Genomic DNA, 18723 nt, shown 5'->3' on the forward strand with positions numbered 1-18723 from the left:
CGTCCGTTACCAGTTGCATGCTCCGGTGTGTTGTAAACACAGGCGTCAACATTGCCTTATCAATTTTAGCCCAAATCTGACTTAGAGAATATTAGTGCAGAGGAATCGAGCAGAACTTGTGCACGAACGGCGGTTACAGGACGTTTCAGAAAGGTATGTTTTTTTTTTTTTTTTTTTTTTTAGATGTCTCATTATTTTTGTATAACTTTACGCTGTTATTTGTAAATGCTACTGCTAATGCTACTGTTAACACGCAAAAAAAGTTCATACAATCGTTATAACTCATAATATTACAATCCTCGAAGGGATTATGCTAATGATACTGTTTATGTTAAAACACGCAAAAAAGTTCATGCATTTCATACGATCGTTCTACCTCATAATATTACAATCTTCGAAGGGATTAGGCATATTTGATCAGCACTCACACACACTCTCTTTCTCGCGCACACACACTATACAAAACGAATATAGCATGCCGTCAGAACTGAGCTCATTACGAGACTAACCATGGTTTTACCACAGTAAAGAAAATGTTTACATATATAGCCGTTTTTTACCTGACGTCAACAAACACCAACAAGTTCGCTGGTGGGATTAAAATGAAGTTATATATATATATATATATATATATATATATATATATATATATTTAAATGTGTATGAGAACTTGGAGTTGCATGCTTTGAATTGCTTTATACTGACTCAACAGAACATATTTTTGATACTTCACTTTATCAAAGGTTGTCATAAACGTTGGTCAAATTAATTGATAAAAATGACTAACCATTAATCATACAAATTAGGCCTACATCTCTTTTTGTAAACAAGTGAATACAAAAACACACTGGTGTAGAAGGCATGGATGTACCAAAAAAATTAAGGAACGATATTTATAAATACATATTTGAATAATATTGTACATATTTGATTAGTCCTGCTGTAGTAGTTTTGTCCTTGATCCCATGTTTTTCTCTTGTCTAACATTTAAATTTTTATAAAAGTAATTTCGAGTTAATGATGCTTTAAAAAAACTGTTGAAAAAATATGTTGAGGCAGATGTTTTTGTTTATCAAATTTAAGATTAGGATAGGTAGCCTATGACTTTATTGTTTTATATTATAAAAATGGTTTCTATGCTCTTCTTTAAATTCTTCTTCTAAAAACACCTGAGAAACTTCTTTTCTGACCTGCATTTCCATTTAATAATTGGTTCATTACCTAGCCTAGTTTGTGAAGCATTCAACATATGGCAATGTTTTAAAAGAATAACCACATAAAAGTCTCAACCACAATTCATATAAATAAACCTACCCATCTTTGTTGAATTTGTCATTTTGGCTGTCAATATAGATAAGGAAATGTTTAAAACCTTGTATGAATTGAAAAAAATCTGGATAAAAAATGACACAGAACTTCACAATCAGAGGTGAGTTTAGTGATTTCTCTAGTCTTTTCATGATCAAAACGTACTACTTTTAGATGAGGTCTTATATATTATACAGGTTTTAATTTGCCCTAGGTGCCAAGGCCCTTATTTTGGTACTCCCACCCACAGCATGATATCAATGAAAGAAAATGTGAAAATTGACAGTGCCAAATAAAAACAAAACAAAATGTATACATTTTCTAGAGTTTTGTCTCTGTTTTATTATGGTACATATTGTTTTAAAGGTATAGCGGAGGATGTTTTACTTCCTGGTGGGTAGTCTAAACTATTGGTCCTCCTAATTGTCAATCATTCTGGTGAATCAATCAAACTTTTCAAAAAGTGGAGAGGGCGGGTCTTATCTAAAATTTGGAAAGATCCTCCGCTATACCTTTAAATTATAGCCTGAGCACAGAGTAAGGAACATCTCTCACAGACTCTCACAGACTTTCTTGCCTATATGGGAAAATACTGTACATACAGCTCAGTTTGAATTTAGAGCTACATTCATGGAGCAAATCCTGACCCATCATGTAATATAGTAACCATTTTGTCACCAAACTTGGCTGTTGAGGTCAGAAAAGTGAAATAGGCTAGGAAATGCAAATAATAAACCAGCTACTATCAAAACAAATTGCACAAACTACTTTAGTTGGACCAATACATCAATACAATTAAAATAATTATCACTTAATTTGACCAACTTTCTAAAGCATTGCTAGAGAAAACAACTGTTATGCATCTGAACCTTAACATTTATGACAACCTTTGATAAAGTGAAGTATCAAAAACATGTCAGTATAAAGCAATTCAAAGCATGCAACTCCCAAGTTCTTATGTTGTCTTGAGTTATCAGCCAATAATTGAAAGGGTATTTTAATAATATGCAGACAATGAATATATTTGTAAGTATTTATTTAAACAGCAATCATACGCATTTAAAAAGCTTAATCTCAGCCATTCATTAGAAACGAACCGTTCTATATCATGGAATGTCAACAACAACTAATCTGGGAGAAATTTGGAGAAATATGGCTTTATTGTAGGTCTTCCAACACTTCCTACAGGATCAGGTCTTTAATAGTTCAGGTAAACTCAAGAGTTATGCTACAAAACGACGAATTATACATATATGAGTAGGGCTGGGAAAAGATGAATCGCCATTACTCGCATCCAAAATAAAAGTTTGCGTTTACATAATATATGTGTGTGTACTGTGTATAATTATTTTGTATATATAAATACACACACATGCATGTATATATTTAAGAAATATTTGCATACATATACTGTATATATTTATATATAAATATATTTTTTTTATATATATAAATAACAAATTTTTCTTAAATATATACATGTATGTGTGTGTGTATTTATATATACAACTTTAATTATACACAGTACACACACATATATTATGTAAACGCAAACTTTTATTTTGGATGTGATCAACCAGCATCCGTACGTAGGCATCATATACCCCTTTTCCACCAAAAAAGAACTGGTTCGGAACTGGTGCTGGTTCAAAGTTGGTTCAACTTGCGAACCTTCTCAGAACCTGTTTGTTTTTCCACTGACTAGAGAGCCCAGCGAACGACGTCATCACTGTGTACGTTGCCATAGGCTACGTCTTAAGGGGGTGTACACCACCTGCAAATCCAATAACATCAGCAATTTTCTGATTTCTGTAAATGAATATAAAACTTGCAGCACAGGGTGAAGTCAGTATACATTAACTACGATATGAGACACATGCAAATTTAATATAAAACTATGTAACGTCGGTTAAATGGCGCTCTGTTGCGCGGCAGGATTTTGAACAACGGTCCTGAGCCGTTGCTGAGCGCCGCGGAGAGACGCCGAAAGGCACCGCCGGTGTGTGTACACTTCTAGAGAATAATGCGTTCGAATTTAAAAGACGCGGCGCGTCGCTGAGCTGAGCTGCGCGTCCGGTGTGCGACCCCCTTTAGCTTTCCTAGAAACACTTGCGCCAAATTCAAACATAACAATTACAATGGCGGAATACATCGTCTTTCTGCAAATGTTTCTCCTTGCTTTGCGATCCTATATTGGGGTCAGAAGAAGACGTTTAGAACACATTTGTGCTGTTCGGACGGAGGTTACGTTCGAGAAGAAGTTCGACAATAACCCCGCCTCCAGCATGACGTGGTTAAAGAACGGTTCTAGTCCAGCAAAGAGTTGGTGCCGCTTTGGAACCAATTTTCCTGGCCGAGAACCGGTTCTTTGGCTGTCGAAACACAAAGAACTGGTTCACAAGTAGGCACCGGCTCCGAACCGGCACCAGCACTGCCTTGGTGGAAAAGGGGTAATAGACCTCTTCTTCTGTCTTGATTTTTTCCCGATTTGTTGTCCTGTTTTTTTTTACTGCAAAGCTGATCTAACCACTGACTGATACAGCAGCAGTGCTGATCACGACACCTGTTATCATCCTATCAATAATAATAATATATAATATAATATATTATGATATAATATATCATTATTTAGGGACAAATCATTGTTTGATTTACCGCTCCGAGCAGGACTTTCAATGTGTCAGCATTTTGATTTCGGCAAATCAGTTTAGGCGACTTCATGCAAACAACGTGATTACTGATTCCAACATCCACCCACGCAAGAACACGTGCAACCTAACGTTACCTGAGGGAATAATGCGCTGATTTACTGCTCAATAAACATTTCTGATTGTTATCAATGTAGAAAACTGTTTTGTTTTTTTCAGGATTCTTTGAATAGAAAGTTTCAGAGTTTTCTGAAATAGAAAGCTTTTCTAACGTTATAAATGTCTGTCACTTTTGATCAATTGAATGCATCCTTGCCTATTACTTTTCTAAATTTCTTAAAAAAATCTTACTGGCCCCAAATTACTTTTACCGTTTTATTGTGGCAAACTTTATGCGTGCGGTCGTGCGCTTGAGTGCAGCTATATTACGTAAACGCTCATTATCCTCTAGGCTGTATAGCCTATTTAAGTAATTAAATTAATATAAAGGGGCGATTTGTCCACAAATGGCTTAAATGAAACTATAGTCGACTAGAAAATGTTTTTTGTTTTTTTTGTCGGAGGCAGCCATTATTCCACATATTTACAAACGCTGTGGGCGCACCGCTTCATCTTGCTTGGAGAATGTTTGTCGGACCTGTTCACAGAGTAACGGTTGCTATGATGTGTGATTGGACAATGGCCGTTTTGGGGGAGGGGCCGGCGATAGGTCAATTGGACTTCCGGAGATAGTGGCTGCATGGTAAAAATATAAGTGGCTGGTAAAATTGGGCATCCACAGCCACTGTGGCTTGTGGGCAAAAAAGTTAATTTCCCACCCTGATCATTAACAACGCATTCTCTCAGAGACAACAATGGATATATAAATAACGGTATAGCAACTATCTTAATTTCCTGACTTAATATTTCTCTTGTGGACCTACATTAATGACAGTCAAAAAAATTTAAGAATATTTATTGTTAAAGTGTTTGATGCTGCTTTTGATTTTTCACAGATAGTCGTGCTGTGTTTGTGAACTAAAGACTGTTATTAGGCCTATATCATTTTAGTGATATTATTATTATTTTTGTAAGTGTATTGTCTGTGTTATTAGTGTCTTTAAATGTTTTGTTAACTAACTAATGTGTATAGCATAATGGAAACAAAATACTGACGAACAACGATGCCATTTTCATCTTGGATCTGTATTATGATGTGTATGTTAAAACAAGCACTCTTGACAATTTGCAAATGGATCAGCTTGCAATTCAACTTTGATGTGGGATGTAGTTTTTTAGTCTGTTTTAAAAACATTTTCTTAGAGGAGTCCTTACGCGGGTGATGTCGTAATGAATTTAAGGAAGGCAAATTAATTGTAGTTCCTTCCTAATATTAATTGAATAACAATACTAGCTTTATAATAATAATAATAATAACAATAGGGATGCTAACGATGAATCGGCGATCGATTAATTGTCGATAATACATTTAATCGATACAACTTATCGATCATCGATCGAGCAGGTCTTCATGCGCGGGCGCGCTTCTCAACTGCGAAATATGTAAAGCGAGCGCGTCGGAGTTATGTTTGGGACCATTTTACACCTTCATCATGACTATAAGTTTGCGTGTGCATTTGCAGCCTTTTGTTTTGTGCAAATGTAAGTTGTAATGTTTATTTTGTGTATGCCTATCTATATCTGATTTGTCTCATATTGGATGCATTTGGTTAAGAATGAACTCTGTAGTAAAGCGTCAGCTTCAGCGCGCGCAGCTCAAACGGCAGTGCACGACTAATAATGACTATTGGGACTGTAATATTACATAACGTTATAGAGAGAACAATATTGTAATAAAACATTGTGAATTATTTGGGTTTAGTTGCCGTGTCGCGTCGCACCAGGAAGAGTTCACTTGTGCATGAATTTGCTTAATTTTTTGCAGATATAATTTGTAATATTATGTTTATTTTGAATATATCTGATTAATCTCATATAGGATGCGTTTATTTTAGTTAAATAACGCGCTAGCAAAGTGCTCCAGTTTAACGGTGGCAGATTCATTCAGCACGTGCAGTTGTTCCAGGAAGAGCACGTCGTTATATTTGTTTATTAAATAATTATTTTAATTAAATGATCAATCACATTTTACAATCCTACTAGCCCTTCATTTAGATGAAAAACTGTCATGCTGTTGGCCATGCCACTGCAGCAGACGCATATCGCAGTATTAAGGCTAACGATTAATTGATCGTTAATTTAAACGACGATCGATCATGGGAATTTGTGAAAATTGACATCCCTAATCTAGATGTTGGTGTCAAAATATGGCAGTTTTGTGTATTTTAATGTTCATATCATTGATCAAACATATATAATAGTTCTCACTACAGAAACATGGTATTTGTGCCTATAATGTTTTTTGTTTTTTTAATAACCGGAAGATCAGTGTACCTCATTCATGGAAAGTTTCAGGGAAGTATAAATTAATTTATAAAAAGACTTAAATTGTAATATTTTATAGCAGTTGTCTGTTGCATCTGTGATACATTTTTATCTCCATCCACTGCATATTCCTCTCTTTTAATTATTTAGAAAATTTGTAGTTGAAAGTTTTTCTTTCATTTCAGACCCAATGGAAGAGAAGGAGGAGAGTGAAGAACTGAGAGAAGTGAAGGAGGAGAGAGAAGAACTGAGAGAAGTGAAGGAGGAGAGTGAAGAACTGAGAGAAGTGAAGGAGGAGAGTGAAGAACTGAGTGAAGTGAAGGAGGAGAGTGAAGAACTGAGTGAAGAGGAGGAGGAGAGTGAAGAACTGAGTGAAGTGGAGGAGGAGAGAGAAGAACTGAGTGAAGTGGAGGAGGAGAGAGAAGAACTGAGTGAAGTGGAGGAGGAGAGAGAAGAACTGAGTGAAGAGGAGGAGGAGAGTGAAGAACTGAGTGAAGAGGAGGAGGAGAGTGAAGAACTGAGTGAAGTGGAGGAGGAACATCATGTCAAACCTGTAGAAAAACCTATAACCTGCACTCAGTGTGGGAAGAGTTACACATGCAAACATAAACTAGAGCGTCACATGAGAGTTCACACCGAAGATAAGCCGTTCCTGTGTGATCATTGTGAGAAGAGTTTCAGTTGTTTAGCACACCTGAAGATACACATTAGAGTTCATACAGGACAGAAGCCACATCGATGCAATCAATGTGGGCAGAAATTCAGTCAATCATCACACCTTAATGTTCACATGAGGATCCACACCGGAGAGAAGCCGTTCATGTGTGATCAGTGTGAAAAGAGATTCTCAAACAAAAGTTATTTTAAAATTCACATAAGAATCCACACTGGAGAGAGGCCGTTCACATGTGATCAGTGTGGCAAAACATTTATCTGCGCACCAAACCTGAAGAGACACCTGCCAGTTCATATGAAGGAGAAGCCGTATTCATGTTCTGAGTGTGGAAAGGGTTTTTCACGGCTGAACGCTTTACACGCACATCAGAAGATTCACACTAGTGTGAGAGAGTACATGTGCGTTGATTGTAAGAAGACTTTTACTAGATTAACCAGTTTAAAACAACACCACAGGATCCACACTGGAGAGCAACCTTACAAGTGTTCACACTGTGACAAGAGATTCAATGATTCATCATCTCTGAAAAGACATGAGAGGAGGATCCACAGAAGAGAGAAGCTGCACACGTGTGATCAGTTGTCAATTAATGAATGAAAAATTACCAATCCAGTGAAAGAAAAGGATGATGCAAAAGCGTAAAGGAAAAGGAGAGCGCGGCCGGTAACAGTGGAGGCAGCAGTTGAGTCGACAGTCACGGCTCGTGTTTCTCTTCATTCATGCATAAATCTTTCGTCCGCTATTGAAGATTTACGTGGTGGTGAACGTACAAGAAAGCTGATGTGAGTCTACCTGTGTGGAACTTTTCAACGCACACTATTTCGGGTTATTACAGTCAACATAACGAACCAAAGGTATTATTCGCTGCGTTTTGTGGACCCTTCTGACACGAGCTGCAGAGTGTTGCCTGTTCCTTGAGCCTTACCTCAGGTACTCCCAAACATTTCACCTTAAGCTCCCCAAAAGACTTCCTGAGGCCTCCTTGCATTCATTCCAGTGACACACACACACACACACACACTCACTCACTAAACACACTTTTGTAAGTCACACTCAGGGTGAGCGCGTTTGTTTTGTTCCTTGTTTTTTTTTTTTTTTTTTTTACAATGATTTTTTGAATGTGACGATCTTTGAGTGTTACTAAATGTGATATCTTTGGTTATATTTCTGCATTTATGTTTTGTTGAGAAACTGACTTTTTGAATGAACAGACTGTTAAAGGAGAACTCCGGTCAATTTTAATATGTCAATACAGAGAACAACGACAAAAATAGGTGTTGCCTACACCGAGTTATCCTCTTTTTAAAATTTGCACCCTGTTGACTTCAATGGGGCAAGTTTTAAACCTGCTTTTAGCCTCTTAACATCCTTGATGTGTCATTACAAGTGCACAGCCAATGTGAGTGATTCCTTCAGAGTAAACACGGGTGAATCTGACTGCAGTAGATGTGAAAGATATGAATAAAAATGATAATAAATCAGCCCGCGCTCATACCTGTATTTACATCCTGTTTTCGGTCGAAGTCCATAGTAATCGATTGTCGAGTTCACGCGCGTGATCATAGGTAAAAAACCAATGCGCGTGAACTCGACAATCGATTACTATGGACTTCGACCAGTCAGATTCACCCGTGTTCACTCTGAAGGAATCACTCACATTGGCTGTGCACTTGTAATGACTAGGCATGTGCCGGTATCACATTTTCATGCTGCGATTAATTGAGTGATCTTTTATCACGGTATACGGTATTATCACGGTATTTTAATTGCACATGAGAAACAGATGGATTTGGGGGGGATGTAAAAAATAAAATAAAACTTGCATCACAAGGTGTAATTGTGATTGTCAAAACATTTGGTAACTAAACTGAATTTTATTAAGTTTAGTGACAACATGTTACAATGATTACATGGTACAATGACTGGTAGGCTACTGTTTGTATTGCTTAACACAAATTTAACGATTTCAATTCAATACTTGGGATTTGATTTAAATCTTGATTCAATATTGACTTATTTTGGATAAATATTAGGAAGGCTACAGTAGATAGCCCACATGTTATTTTTTTCTCATGAAAAAAAATATCTCACATAATGCCATGTAACCATATAGAGCCCTATCAGCTGGTATTATTAAAGGTTACAAATAACTAATTAAATCAAATATAATGCAGTTTTCATTATAATAACAATTATGTAATGACACAAGTAAAAATATAATAAATATGTAAAAAAGTGCAGTGCACATATTCAGCAAAATACTCCTCTTTATCTATATGTTTTAGTCATCTAACATGCTGCTGGTCATTAAATAGTTTAAATGTAACGTTCTGTGACACAATTGTTCTCCTGTTTCATATCAAAAGTAACCTGCTCTGTCTTGTTTGACGGTCTTCGTGTCCTCTTTGCTCCGCGATTTTTCTCTGCGTGAGAAAACGGATGTGTGGCGTGAAGTGTGAAGAGTCTCGCGCTGAATGCGTCGAGTTGGCAGCTCTGCTTTTAGAAGCGGGATGGATCCGGATAGATCGGCGGCGGCCATAGACTGTAGGCAGCGGCGTTCCTCCTTCCGCCATGCTGCTTCTCCATGTGAGGACTGTTTACATTAGACTAGAAGTGCGCACCGGCCGCATGCTTATACACGTGGCGATTGTTTACATCAGAGTGCGCACGTGTTTCGCGCAGTTTGTTTAAGCGGTTGATGGAAAATAAGCTATAATGCGCGTTCTAAAAATCTAAATTCGGATCTATTATTTTTCACGGTATTTTGAAGTGCCCGTGATAACAATATCGTGCATATTCATTACCGCGATTTATCGCATTACCGAATACCGGCACATGTCTAGTAATGACACATCAAGGATGTTAAGAGGCTAAAAGCAGGTTTAAAACTTGCCCCATTGAAGTCAACAGGGTGCACATTTTAAAAAGAGGATAACACGGTGTAGGCAACACCGATTTTTGCCGTTGTTCTCTGTATTGACAGCACTCCAAATTTACAAAAAAATAGCTCAATGTTAAAATTGACCGGAGTTCTCCTTTAATTAATTGAGTACACCACACTAACTACATCAAAGGCATTGTTGATTTGTTTATTGTACCAAATCTTTGTGTGAAAAATATTTTTGATTTATTTTATAATTTTTTTGTTAAATGAATAATACAGATATTTACACTGAATATGTTTTGTGTGAGATGTTTTGGTAACACTTTACAATAAGGTTTGTTAATTAACATTAGTTTACTTCATTAGTTAAGATGAACTAATAATGAACTACACTTATACAGCATTTATTAATCTTTGTTCAGGTTAAAGGGTTAGTTCATCTAAAATTGAAACTTCTGTCAGTAATTACTCACCCTCATGTTGTTCCAACCCCGTAAGACCTTTGTTCATCTTCAGTTTTTTAACGTAGTATAACTGCGCAGTGCGTCTGTGTTGTACGTCACCACGTAGGCTCACTATTGGCCGCCGCTGGTCATGTGTGTGATGCGTGTGACGTGCAACACAGACGCACTACGCAGTTTTACTAAGTGAGTTTACTTTGTCATTAGGATACATACCAAAAGCTTTTAAGCTTAATTGCTATGATTAAACCGCTTGTTAAAAAAACACCCTACAGAATTAGTCAATTACAGGCCGATCTCCAATCTACCTTTTCTGTCAAAGATACTAGAAAAGGCTGTATCTTCACAACTATGTTCCTTTTTAGAAAGAAATGATATCTGTGAGGACTTTCAGTCAGGATTTAGACCGTACCATAGTACTGAGACAGCTCTCATTAGAGTCACAAATTATTTGGGTGAGGGTGAGTTGTTAATTTCCTGTAGCTCACACTCAACTCAACTCAACTTTATTTATAAAGCACTTTCAACACCACAAGTGGAACCAAAGTGCTGTACAGAAGGTATAGAAAGAGAAAATAAAAACAATGCAAACATATGACACATAACTTACAAAGCATTATCAAATGCTAAAGAGAACAAATACGTTTTAAGCGCACTCTGAAAAACACCCAATGAAGGACACGTTTTTACAGACAGAGGAAGGTCATTCCAGAGCCTAGGAGCTGCAACAGAGAATGCCCGATCACCTTTACATTTTAAATGGGATCGTGGAACCATGAGAAGCAATTGATCATTTGAGCGCAGAGATCCACTGGATTGACAGCGGCTGATTAAATCAGTAACATAGTCAGGTGCTATGCCATGCAGAGACTTAAAAACATACAACAACGCGTTGTATTGAATTCTGTAGCGTATAGGTAACCAATGTAGTTTAATTAACACCGGAGTAATGTGCTCTCTCTTCTTAGTACCGGTTAAAAGTCTAGCAGCTGAGTTCTGAACGAGTTGCGAACGAGTTGCAAACGGGAGAGAGAAGCCTGACTCACACCCAAATACAACACATTGCAATAATCCAAACGGGATGACACAAAGGCATGAACAACCTTCTCCATATCGTCAAAAGAAAGGATAGATTTCAATTTAGATATTGATCTAATATGGAAGAAACGATTCTTAACGACAGCATTGATTTGCCGGTCAAATTTAAGCTCAGAGTCAAAAATGACACCAAGGTTCCTCACGCTAGACAGTTTTTTTCCCAGGAAACAACCCCAGGCAGTCATCATCCACACACCCCTTATTTCCAAATAAAATCATCTCGGCCTTATCCTCATTTAATTGGAGAAAGTTATTCGCAAGCCAACACTTAACTTCGGCCAGACATGCCTGAAGAGACTGAATGGCAAATTTATGCCCATGTTTCAGTGGTAAATAAATTTGAGAATCATCCGCATACAGATGATACTGAATCCCAAATTTCTCAAAAATCAAACCTAGAGGGAGCATATAAAGGGAAAATAAAATTGGTCCCAGTATAGAGCCCTGTGGAACCCCACACACAAGAGGTGCAACGGAAGAAAAATAATCCCCTAAATTGACTGAAAAAGTCCTACACAGTATAGCGTTGGCGCTAGCAACGCCAAGGTCATGGGTTCGATTCCCAGGGAAAGCAAGAAGTGACAAAATGTAAAATGTGTGTACCTTGAATTCAATGTAAGTCGCTTTGGATAAAAGCGTCTGCCAAATGCATAAATGTAATGTAAATGTAATTTGCTCTTATCATCCGATCATGGTTGTATCTCTCTATTAGTGTTACTCGATCTTAGTGCTGCATTTGATACTATTGACCACAACATTCTTTTAAATACACTTGAAAAATATGTTGGCATTAGTGGGATTGCACTAGCATGGTTTAAATCATTCTTATCTGACCGTTATCAGTTTGTAGCTGTAAATAAAGAGACGTCTTATCGATCAAAAGTTCAGTATGGTGTACCACAAGGCTCAGTACTAGGACCGCTGCTGTTCACTCTGTACATGCTACCATTAGGAGATATCATTAGGAAGCATGGCATTAGTTTTCACTGTTATGCTGACGATACTCAGCTCTATATTTCTTCACGCCCTGATGAAACTTACCAATTCACAAAATTAACGGAATGCATAGCTGATATAAAAAATTGGATGACTAGCAATTTCCTACTACTTAAGGAAAATCTGAGATTCGAATAATTGGACAAAAAACGTCCTCACGAAATAACCTAGAATACTGTCTAACACTCGATGGCTGCTCTGTCAAGTCTGCGTCGTCGGTTAGGAACCTGGATGTGCTCTTTGATACCAATCTTTCTTTTGAAAGTATCTGTAAAAGCGCATTCTTCCATCTTAAAAAATCTATCTAAATTACGTCATATGCTCTCAATGAAAAATGCAGAACAATTAGTTCACACGTTCATGACCTCAAGGCTAGATTATTGTAATGCTCTACTGGGTGGTTGCCCTGCACGCTTAATTAACAAACTACAGCTGGTCCAAAACGCAGCAGCTCGAGTTCTTACCAGAACCAGGAAGTATGACCATATTAGCCCGGTTCTGTCATCACTGCATTGGCTCCCTATTAAACATCGTATACATTTTAAAATATTGCTGATTACTTACAAAGCACTAAATGGTTTAGCTCTGCAGTACTTGAGCGAGCTCTTAACGCACTATATTCCTTCGCGTTTATTGCGATCTCAAAATTCCGGACAGTTGATAATACCTAGAATATCAAAATCGACTGCTGGCGGTAGATCCTTCTCCTATTTAGCACCAAAACTTTGTAACAGTCTTCCTAACATTGTCCGGGAAGCAGACACTCTCTGTCAGTTCAAATCTTGACTAAAAACACATCTCTTTAGCCTAGCATACACACAACACATTTTTTACTTCTATAATTCAATGTTAGGCTGCATAGTTTAGATCAGCCGGGACCGGGAACACTTCCCGTAAATCCTGATGTACTTGGTACATCATAAGAAGGATGGCGTCTACGCTAATATTAGTCTCTCTGTTTATCCCGAGGTTTACCGCTGTCCACCTGAACCAGGCCATATCCAGATCTGATGAAGGACCAGCGCCGGGACACGACGACACCGCTGTCCTGAAGTGTCCACTAGTCTCTCCCCCTCTCCACTCCGACTCCAATCAGCTGGAACTGGACAAATATTCTGATTAATTTTGACTTTGACCTGTAATGCTGCCTGGATCATAATCATTCACTTTTTGCTTGTTGGCCAGAGGAGAACTGGTCCCCGACTGAGCCTGGGTTCTCCCAAGGTTTTTTTCTCCATTCTGTCACTGATGGAATTTTGGTTCCTTGCCGCTGTTGCCTTGCCTTTTGGCTTGCTTGGTTGGGGACATTTAATATTCAACGATATTATTGATCTGCCTTAAGGTGGACGATGATGCAATTTTGTGTACTATTTTCATGTTATCACTGTGAAGCTGCTTTGATACAATCTGTATTGTAAAAAGCGCTATATAAATAAAGGTGACTTGACTTGACTTGAACTACTCGAGGCCCAGAGAGAAGGAAATGAATAGTGGAATAAAGCCGTTATTTTTATTTTTATTATGCGCACAAAAAGTATTCTCGTCGCTTGATAAACTTAAGATTGAGCCACTGTAGTCACTTGGACTATATTAACAATCTCTTTAATAACTTTTCTGGCCCAGCAAGTTTCATTCCCTCTGAAAGCCTATGGAGGAGTGAGACAGCTCTCAGATTTCATAAAAAATATCCTAATTTGTTTTCCGAAGATAAACGAAGGTCTTACAGGGTTGCAACAACATGAGGGTGAGTAATTACTGACAGAAGTTTAAATTTTGGGTGAACTAACCCTTTAATTTCAACATTTACTAACACTTTATTTAAAATCTTGTTAACATTAGTTCATGCTCTGTGAACTATGGGGAAAAAGGAGGCAAAAAAAGTTAATGAATAAGTGGCAAATTAGATGGGACAGTAGTAGCACAGGGAGATGGTGTTATAGTATCACACAGACAGTAGGGAAGATACATTGCCAGGGAGGAAATAGGAAAGAAGTAGTATTGCTGTCTAGGTTAAGACTGGGACATACAGGGTTAAACTCAACACGGGCAATTATGGGGTTACATGAAAATGGATTATGTGATGTGTGTGGTGTATCTGAAAATGTATGTCATGTATTATTTATTTGTAGTAAGTATAATATTTTCTGGGATGTATTATTCAGTCATCTGAAGAATGGAGAGGATAGAATGAAGAATGAGGATATTTTAGGAAAAGGTTTAATGGACAGACAGATATATAGAGCACTAATTGCATTTATATATGATTCAGGTTTTGGATTTAGAATATAATATGCTAGAAATGTTGAACCCGCCATGGAGGCTGAGTGTGGACGGAGGAGCTGAACACGCAGCGCCGGATGAAGCTCAATGAAACCTCTATTGCAGGTATGATAAATAATGATGATGTATGTGGGATGATAGAGTAAGTTTCAACAAGGAAATATAGTCAATGGTCCATTTGTGAAAGAAGGAAGAGGAAATAGTTTTAAACTTCAGACTCATCACCCAAGGTTAATTTGCCATCCAGCACAGTAGGTGGCGATAATGCTCCTTAGGAGTTAATCGCCATTAAACAAGAAGAAGAATACACGACGGGCTCTGATTGATTGGTGGTCAGCTTGGCCCAGTGTATTGTTGCATGTGCTCCGGTGTATTGTAAACACGGGCGTCAAGATTGCCTTATCAATTTTAGCCCGAATCTGACTAATCAGCGGTTACAGGACGTTTCAGAAAGGTATGTTTTTTTGTAGATGTCTCATACGCTGTTATTTATGCTACTGCTTATGCTAATGCTACTGTTTATGTTAAAACAGGCAAAAAAGTTAATACAATCGTTTTAACTCATAATATTACAATCCTCGAAGGGATTATTTGATCATCTCTCTCTCTCTCTCTCTCTCTCAACAATTTGATTAAATAACAGGCATTTCAGTTTTTAAATACGAATTTACAAAAATAACTTTTATTTTACTATTTTTTTTTTTCTGAGTGAGTTCACATAACATTTACATTTAGTCATTTAGCAGACGCCCTTATCCAAAGCGACTTACAAATTAGGACTAAGTTCAGCGAGTCATCATAAAGAGGCAAAAGCAACAACAACGCAGGAAGTGCTCAAAATACGAAGTTCAGGTATTATTCAGAGTAGCATAAGCCTGATAAGTGATGTTTCAAAGGGAAAGGATTTTTTTTTTTTTTTTTTTTTTTTTTTTCTATAAGGTTAAGTGCTCACGGAAGAGATTGGTTTTCAGCTGTTTTTTGAATGTTGTCAGGGATTCTGCATTCCGGATGAGGGTGGGGAGAGCGTTCCACCAGCATGGAACTGTAAATGAGAATGTTCTGGAAAGTGATTTTGTGGCTTTCTGTGATGGAACCACGAGACGTCGCTCGTTGACCGATCGTAGGTGTCTGGTAGGGATGTAGACTCGTAGGAGTGAGTGAAAGTAGGAGGGAGCTGAGCCTGTGATAGTTCTGTAAGCAAGCGTCAGTGCCTTGAACTTGATGCGAGCAGCTAGAGGTAGCCAGTGCAGAGAGATGAACAGAGGAGTGACATGGGCCCTCTTGGGCTCGTTGAAGACAAGACGAGCTGCAGCATTCTGGATCATCTGTAGGGGTTTGGTCGCACATGCTGGGAGTCCAGCCAGAAGGGCATTGCAGTAGTCAAGCCTAGAGATGACCAGGGCCTGGACGATAAGTTGTGTTGCATGCTCAGTTAGGAAAGGCCTGATCTTCCTGATGTTGTGCAGTGCAAACCTGCATGATCGAGCTGTCTTTGAAATGTGATCTGTGAAGGTCAGCTGGTCATCAAACGTTACTCCAAGATTTCTGACCGATCTTGATGGGGTGATTAATGATGACTCTAGCTGGATGGTGAAGTCGTGCTGTAGAGACGGATTGGCAGGGAGGACGAGAAGCTCAGTCTTTGCCAGGTTGAGCTGCAGGTGGTGTTCCTTCATCCATGTGGAGATGTCCGCCAGACAGCTTGAGACCCGTGCAGCTACTGTGGGATCATCTGGTTGAAAGGAGAGGAAGAGCTGTGTGTCATCAGCATAGCAGTGGTAGGAACACATAAGTGTAACAGGGCAGAGCTTCTGGTTTGTACGTCAGAACGTATGCTCATAATAAACACTGTGCAATTAAGAGATAAAAAAAAAAAAAAATTCTTTTCAAAACGGTACCAGTTTTTGTGTTCTAATAAAGAAACGAGAATCACTAATATTGATCAGTTTACCTCACCTAATGCACAGAAAAAGCTAAGATAGTGAGCTAACAGTAGCCCCGTTTACATGTAGCATTGTATTCCGATTTTAACCAGTTAAAAATCCAATCAGAATGAAAATGCTCCATGTCAACACCTCAATCGGAAAATAAAAACGCTCCAACCGATTGAAAAATCAGTCGGATTAAAGGGGGTGGAATAAACCTTTTCATGAACCGATCAAACGAAAAATGACACCATGTAAACGAGCTGATCCGATTACTTTGAGTGGACGTCTTTCTGCGCTTGCCTGGTTTTGCGCCAGATAATTCTGTCAGCTTACATCAGCATTAAAGACTTTTAAAATAATTTACCTCAAAACTCATTTTCATGTGTGATTGGCTTCTGTTTGTGATCCGATGTGGATTCATCACGGTATAAGGTAGAGATATTTATTCCCGATGCAAAAGATTATGCACGCTAACCATTAAAGGTCCCATGACATGCTACTTTTTGTAGGCTTTAATATAGGCCTTAGTGGTCCCTAGTACAGTATCTGAAATCTCTTTCCAAAAATTCAGCCTCTGTGCAGAATTATAGCCACTATAAGCCAGTCCCAAATTGAGCTTCCTTCAGACGGGCCGTTTCGGTGTCTATAGCTTTAAATGCTAATGAGGAGGAGAAAGGCGGAGCAAGGTGGAGGGTGGGTGTGGCCTTGACCATCTTGCGGCAACGGTACCACAAATGTCATGTTTACGTTGGATAATTGCAATGGCACGAAGACACGCAGTCGTTCAAGCATTTCAGTTTGACCCAGAATCCGATCCAGATGGAGAAGCGGATGAAGAAGTTGCAACTCAGCGGCTCCAGCAGGACGTTTCCGAATGGTTAGTTTAAAATATTATGTCTGGATACGGTACTTTATTCTGATGGTTTACAGTTATTATCATGTAGCTAACGCTAACCTACTGTTTGTTTTTCATGTCGCTCTGATTTGCTATTGTTTTAAAGCTGTATTAGCATTTATATTAGTAATATTTCTAGTTTAGAGAAGACTGTAATGTGGATTATTTTTTAATGACAAAGTTCTCCATGTCATATATTGAAGTCATGTTACACAAGCAATGATTTACTCCTCAAGAGTTAACTTAACTCTACTTAACACCTGCATAATATATATATACATACATACATATACATATATATATATATATATTAGGGGTTTAACGTTACACGTATTCGTATTGAACCGTTCGGTACGAGGCTTTCGGTTCTCTTTATTTCAAATGTAGAGACGCCGGCGCGACCACAACATTGACATCAAATGCCAAACGTAATGGCAGGAATAGTAGGCTATAATGCCTTTAAGTAACATTACGTTGGTTTTATTTTGACATTATGAATACAATTGCTGCCCTCAAATGTTAATCTGAACTAAAACAAACCTTTGTTTATTACATTCAATTTTTTCCAAGGAGCTGTTTTGTTTTGTATGCTCCTAAGAAGAATCAATTATAGCTCTAGAATTGCTCAAAGTAAAAAAAAAAAATCATACTTTATGATGTTAGTTTTAATAAAAAAAGCCATTATTACATATACCTTTTTGTACAGGTGCCGTTGTGAAAAATGTGCTACCATGCCCACAGAAGCTGAGAATATTTGCTGCTTGGAGATACCTCAGGTAGCATTCTCACCACTAAGTTGTAAACTACTTTATCTCTTCATTTGACAACTAATTGTGCCTAAAAATGACACTTACCTTTTCTAATTGTAATTAGGTTACTAGAAGACTACGGGAGGTCGAAGAACAGCTCACATGTATGGTTGACCATCCTGGATTGGAGCCTGTCTGCCTCAATGTCTACTCTTTGCAGAATGCTGGCCAAATATACAAAGCTGACTATGGTCCTCTACGTTTGAGAGGAATACACCAGTAAGTTGTGCTTTGTTACATAAGTTAATAAAATAATAAAGTCTTGTCTTGAGTCTTGACTTTTTATTCCACCAACAAACATTGAGCCTAATTTTCA

The 18723-nt window shown here is 38.0% G+C and overlaps 5 protein-coding genes across 7 annotated transcripts in view; 3 read left to right on the forward strand and 2 right to left on the reverse strand.

The window, feature by feature from the left end:
* On the forward strand, positions 1 to 10233 carry LOC309501687 (uncharacterized protein). The gene is made up of 2 exons (XM_082173859.1): positions 1 to 153; positions 6566 to 10233. The coding sequence occupies exon 2, from the start codon at positions 6571 to 6573 to the stop codon at positions 7651 to 7653; it is 1083 nt and encodes a 360-aa protein (XP_082029985.1). The 5' UTR covers positions 1 to 153; positions 6566 to 6570; the 3' UTR covers positions 7654 to 10233.
* LOC309502936 (uncharacterized protein) overlaps positions 1 to 18723 on the forward strand; it is a 217345-nt gene that overhangs the window by 117412 nt on the left and 81210 nt on the right. The window lies entirely within an intron of this gene.
* The window catches only part of LOC309500223 (uncharacterized protein), a 98487-nt gene that overhangs the window by 14487 nt on the left and 65277 nt on the right, over positions 1 to 18723 (reverse strand). The window lies entirely within an intron of this gene.
* Positions 8178 to 18723, reverse strand: part of LOC309502253 (uncharacterized protein) — a 166849-nt gene continuing 156303 nt past the window's right edge. Inside the window, exon 3 of the mRNA XM_082174558.1 lies at positions 8178 to 16507. Coding sequence (XP_082030684.1) covers positions 15708 to 16451 — 744 coding nt within the window. The 5' untranslated portion in view covers positions 16452 to 16507 and the 3' untranslated portion in view covers positions 8178 to 15707. The remainder of the gene's footprint in view (positions 16508 to 18723) is intronic.
* LOC309499299 (uncharacterized protein) overlaps positions 15090 to 18723 on the forward strand; it is a 22431-nt gene continuing 18797 nt past the window's right edge. For both annotated transcript variants that reach the window (XM_082170505.1, XM_082170506.1), the window contains exon 1: positions 15090 to 15229. The gene's annotated coding sequence lies outside the window, so the exon portion shown is untranslated. The remainder of the gene's footprint in view (positions 15230 to 18723) is intronic.

Source organism: Leuciscus leuciscus (genome assembly GCF_965113295.1).
Source record: "Leuciscus leuciscus genome assembly, chromosome: 1".
NCBI classification, from domain to species: domain Eukaryota; kingdom Metazoa; phylum Chordata; class Actinopteri; order Cypriniformes; family Leuciscidae; genus Leuciscus; species Leuciscus leuciscus.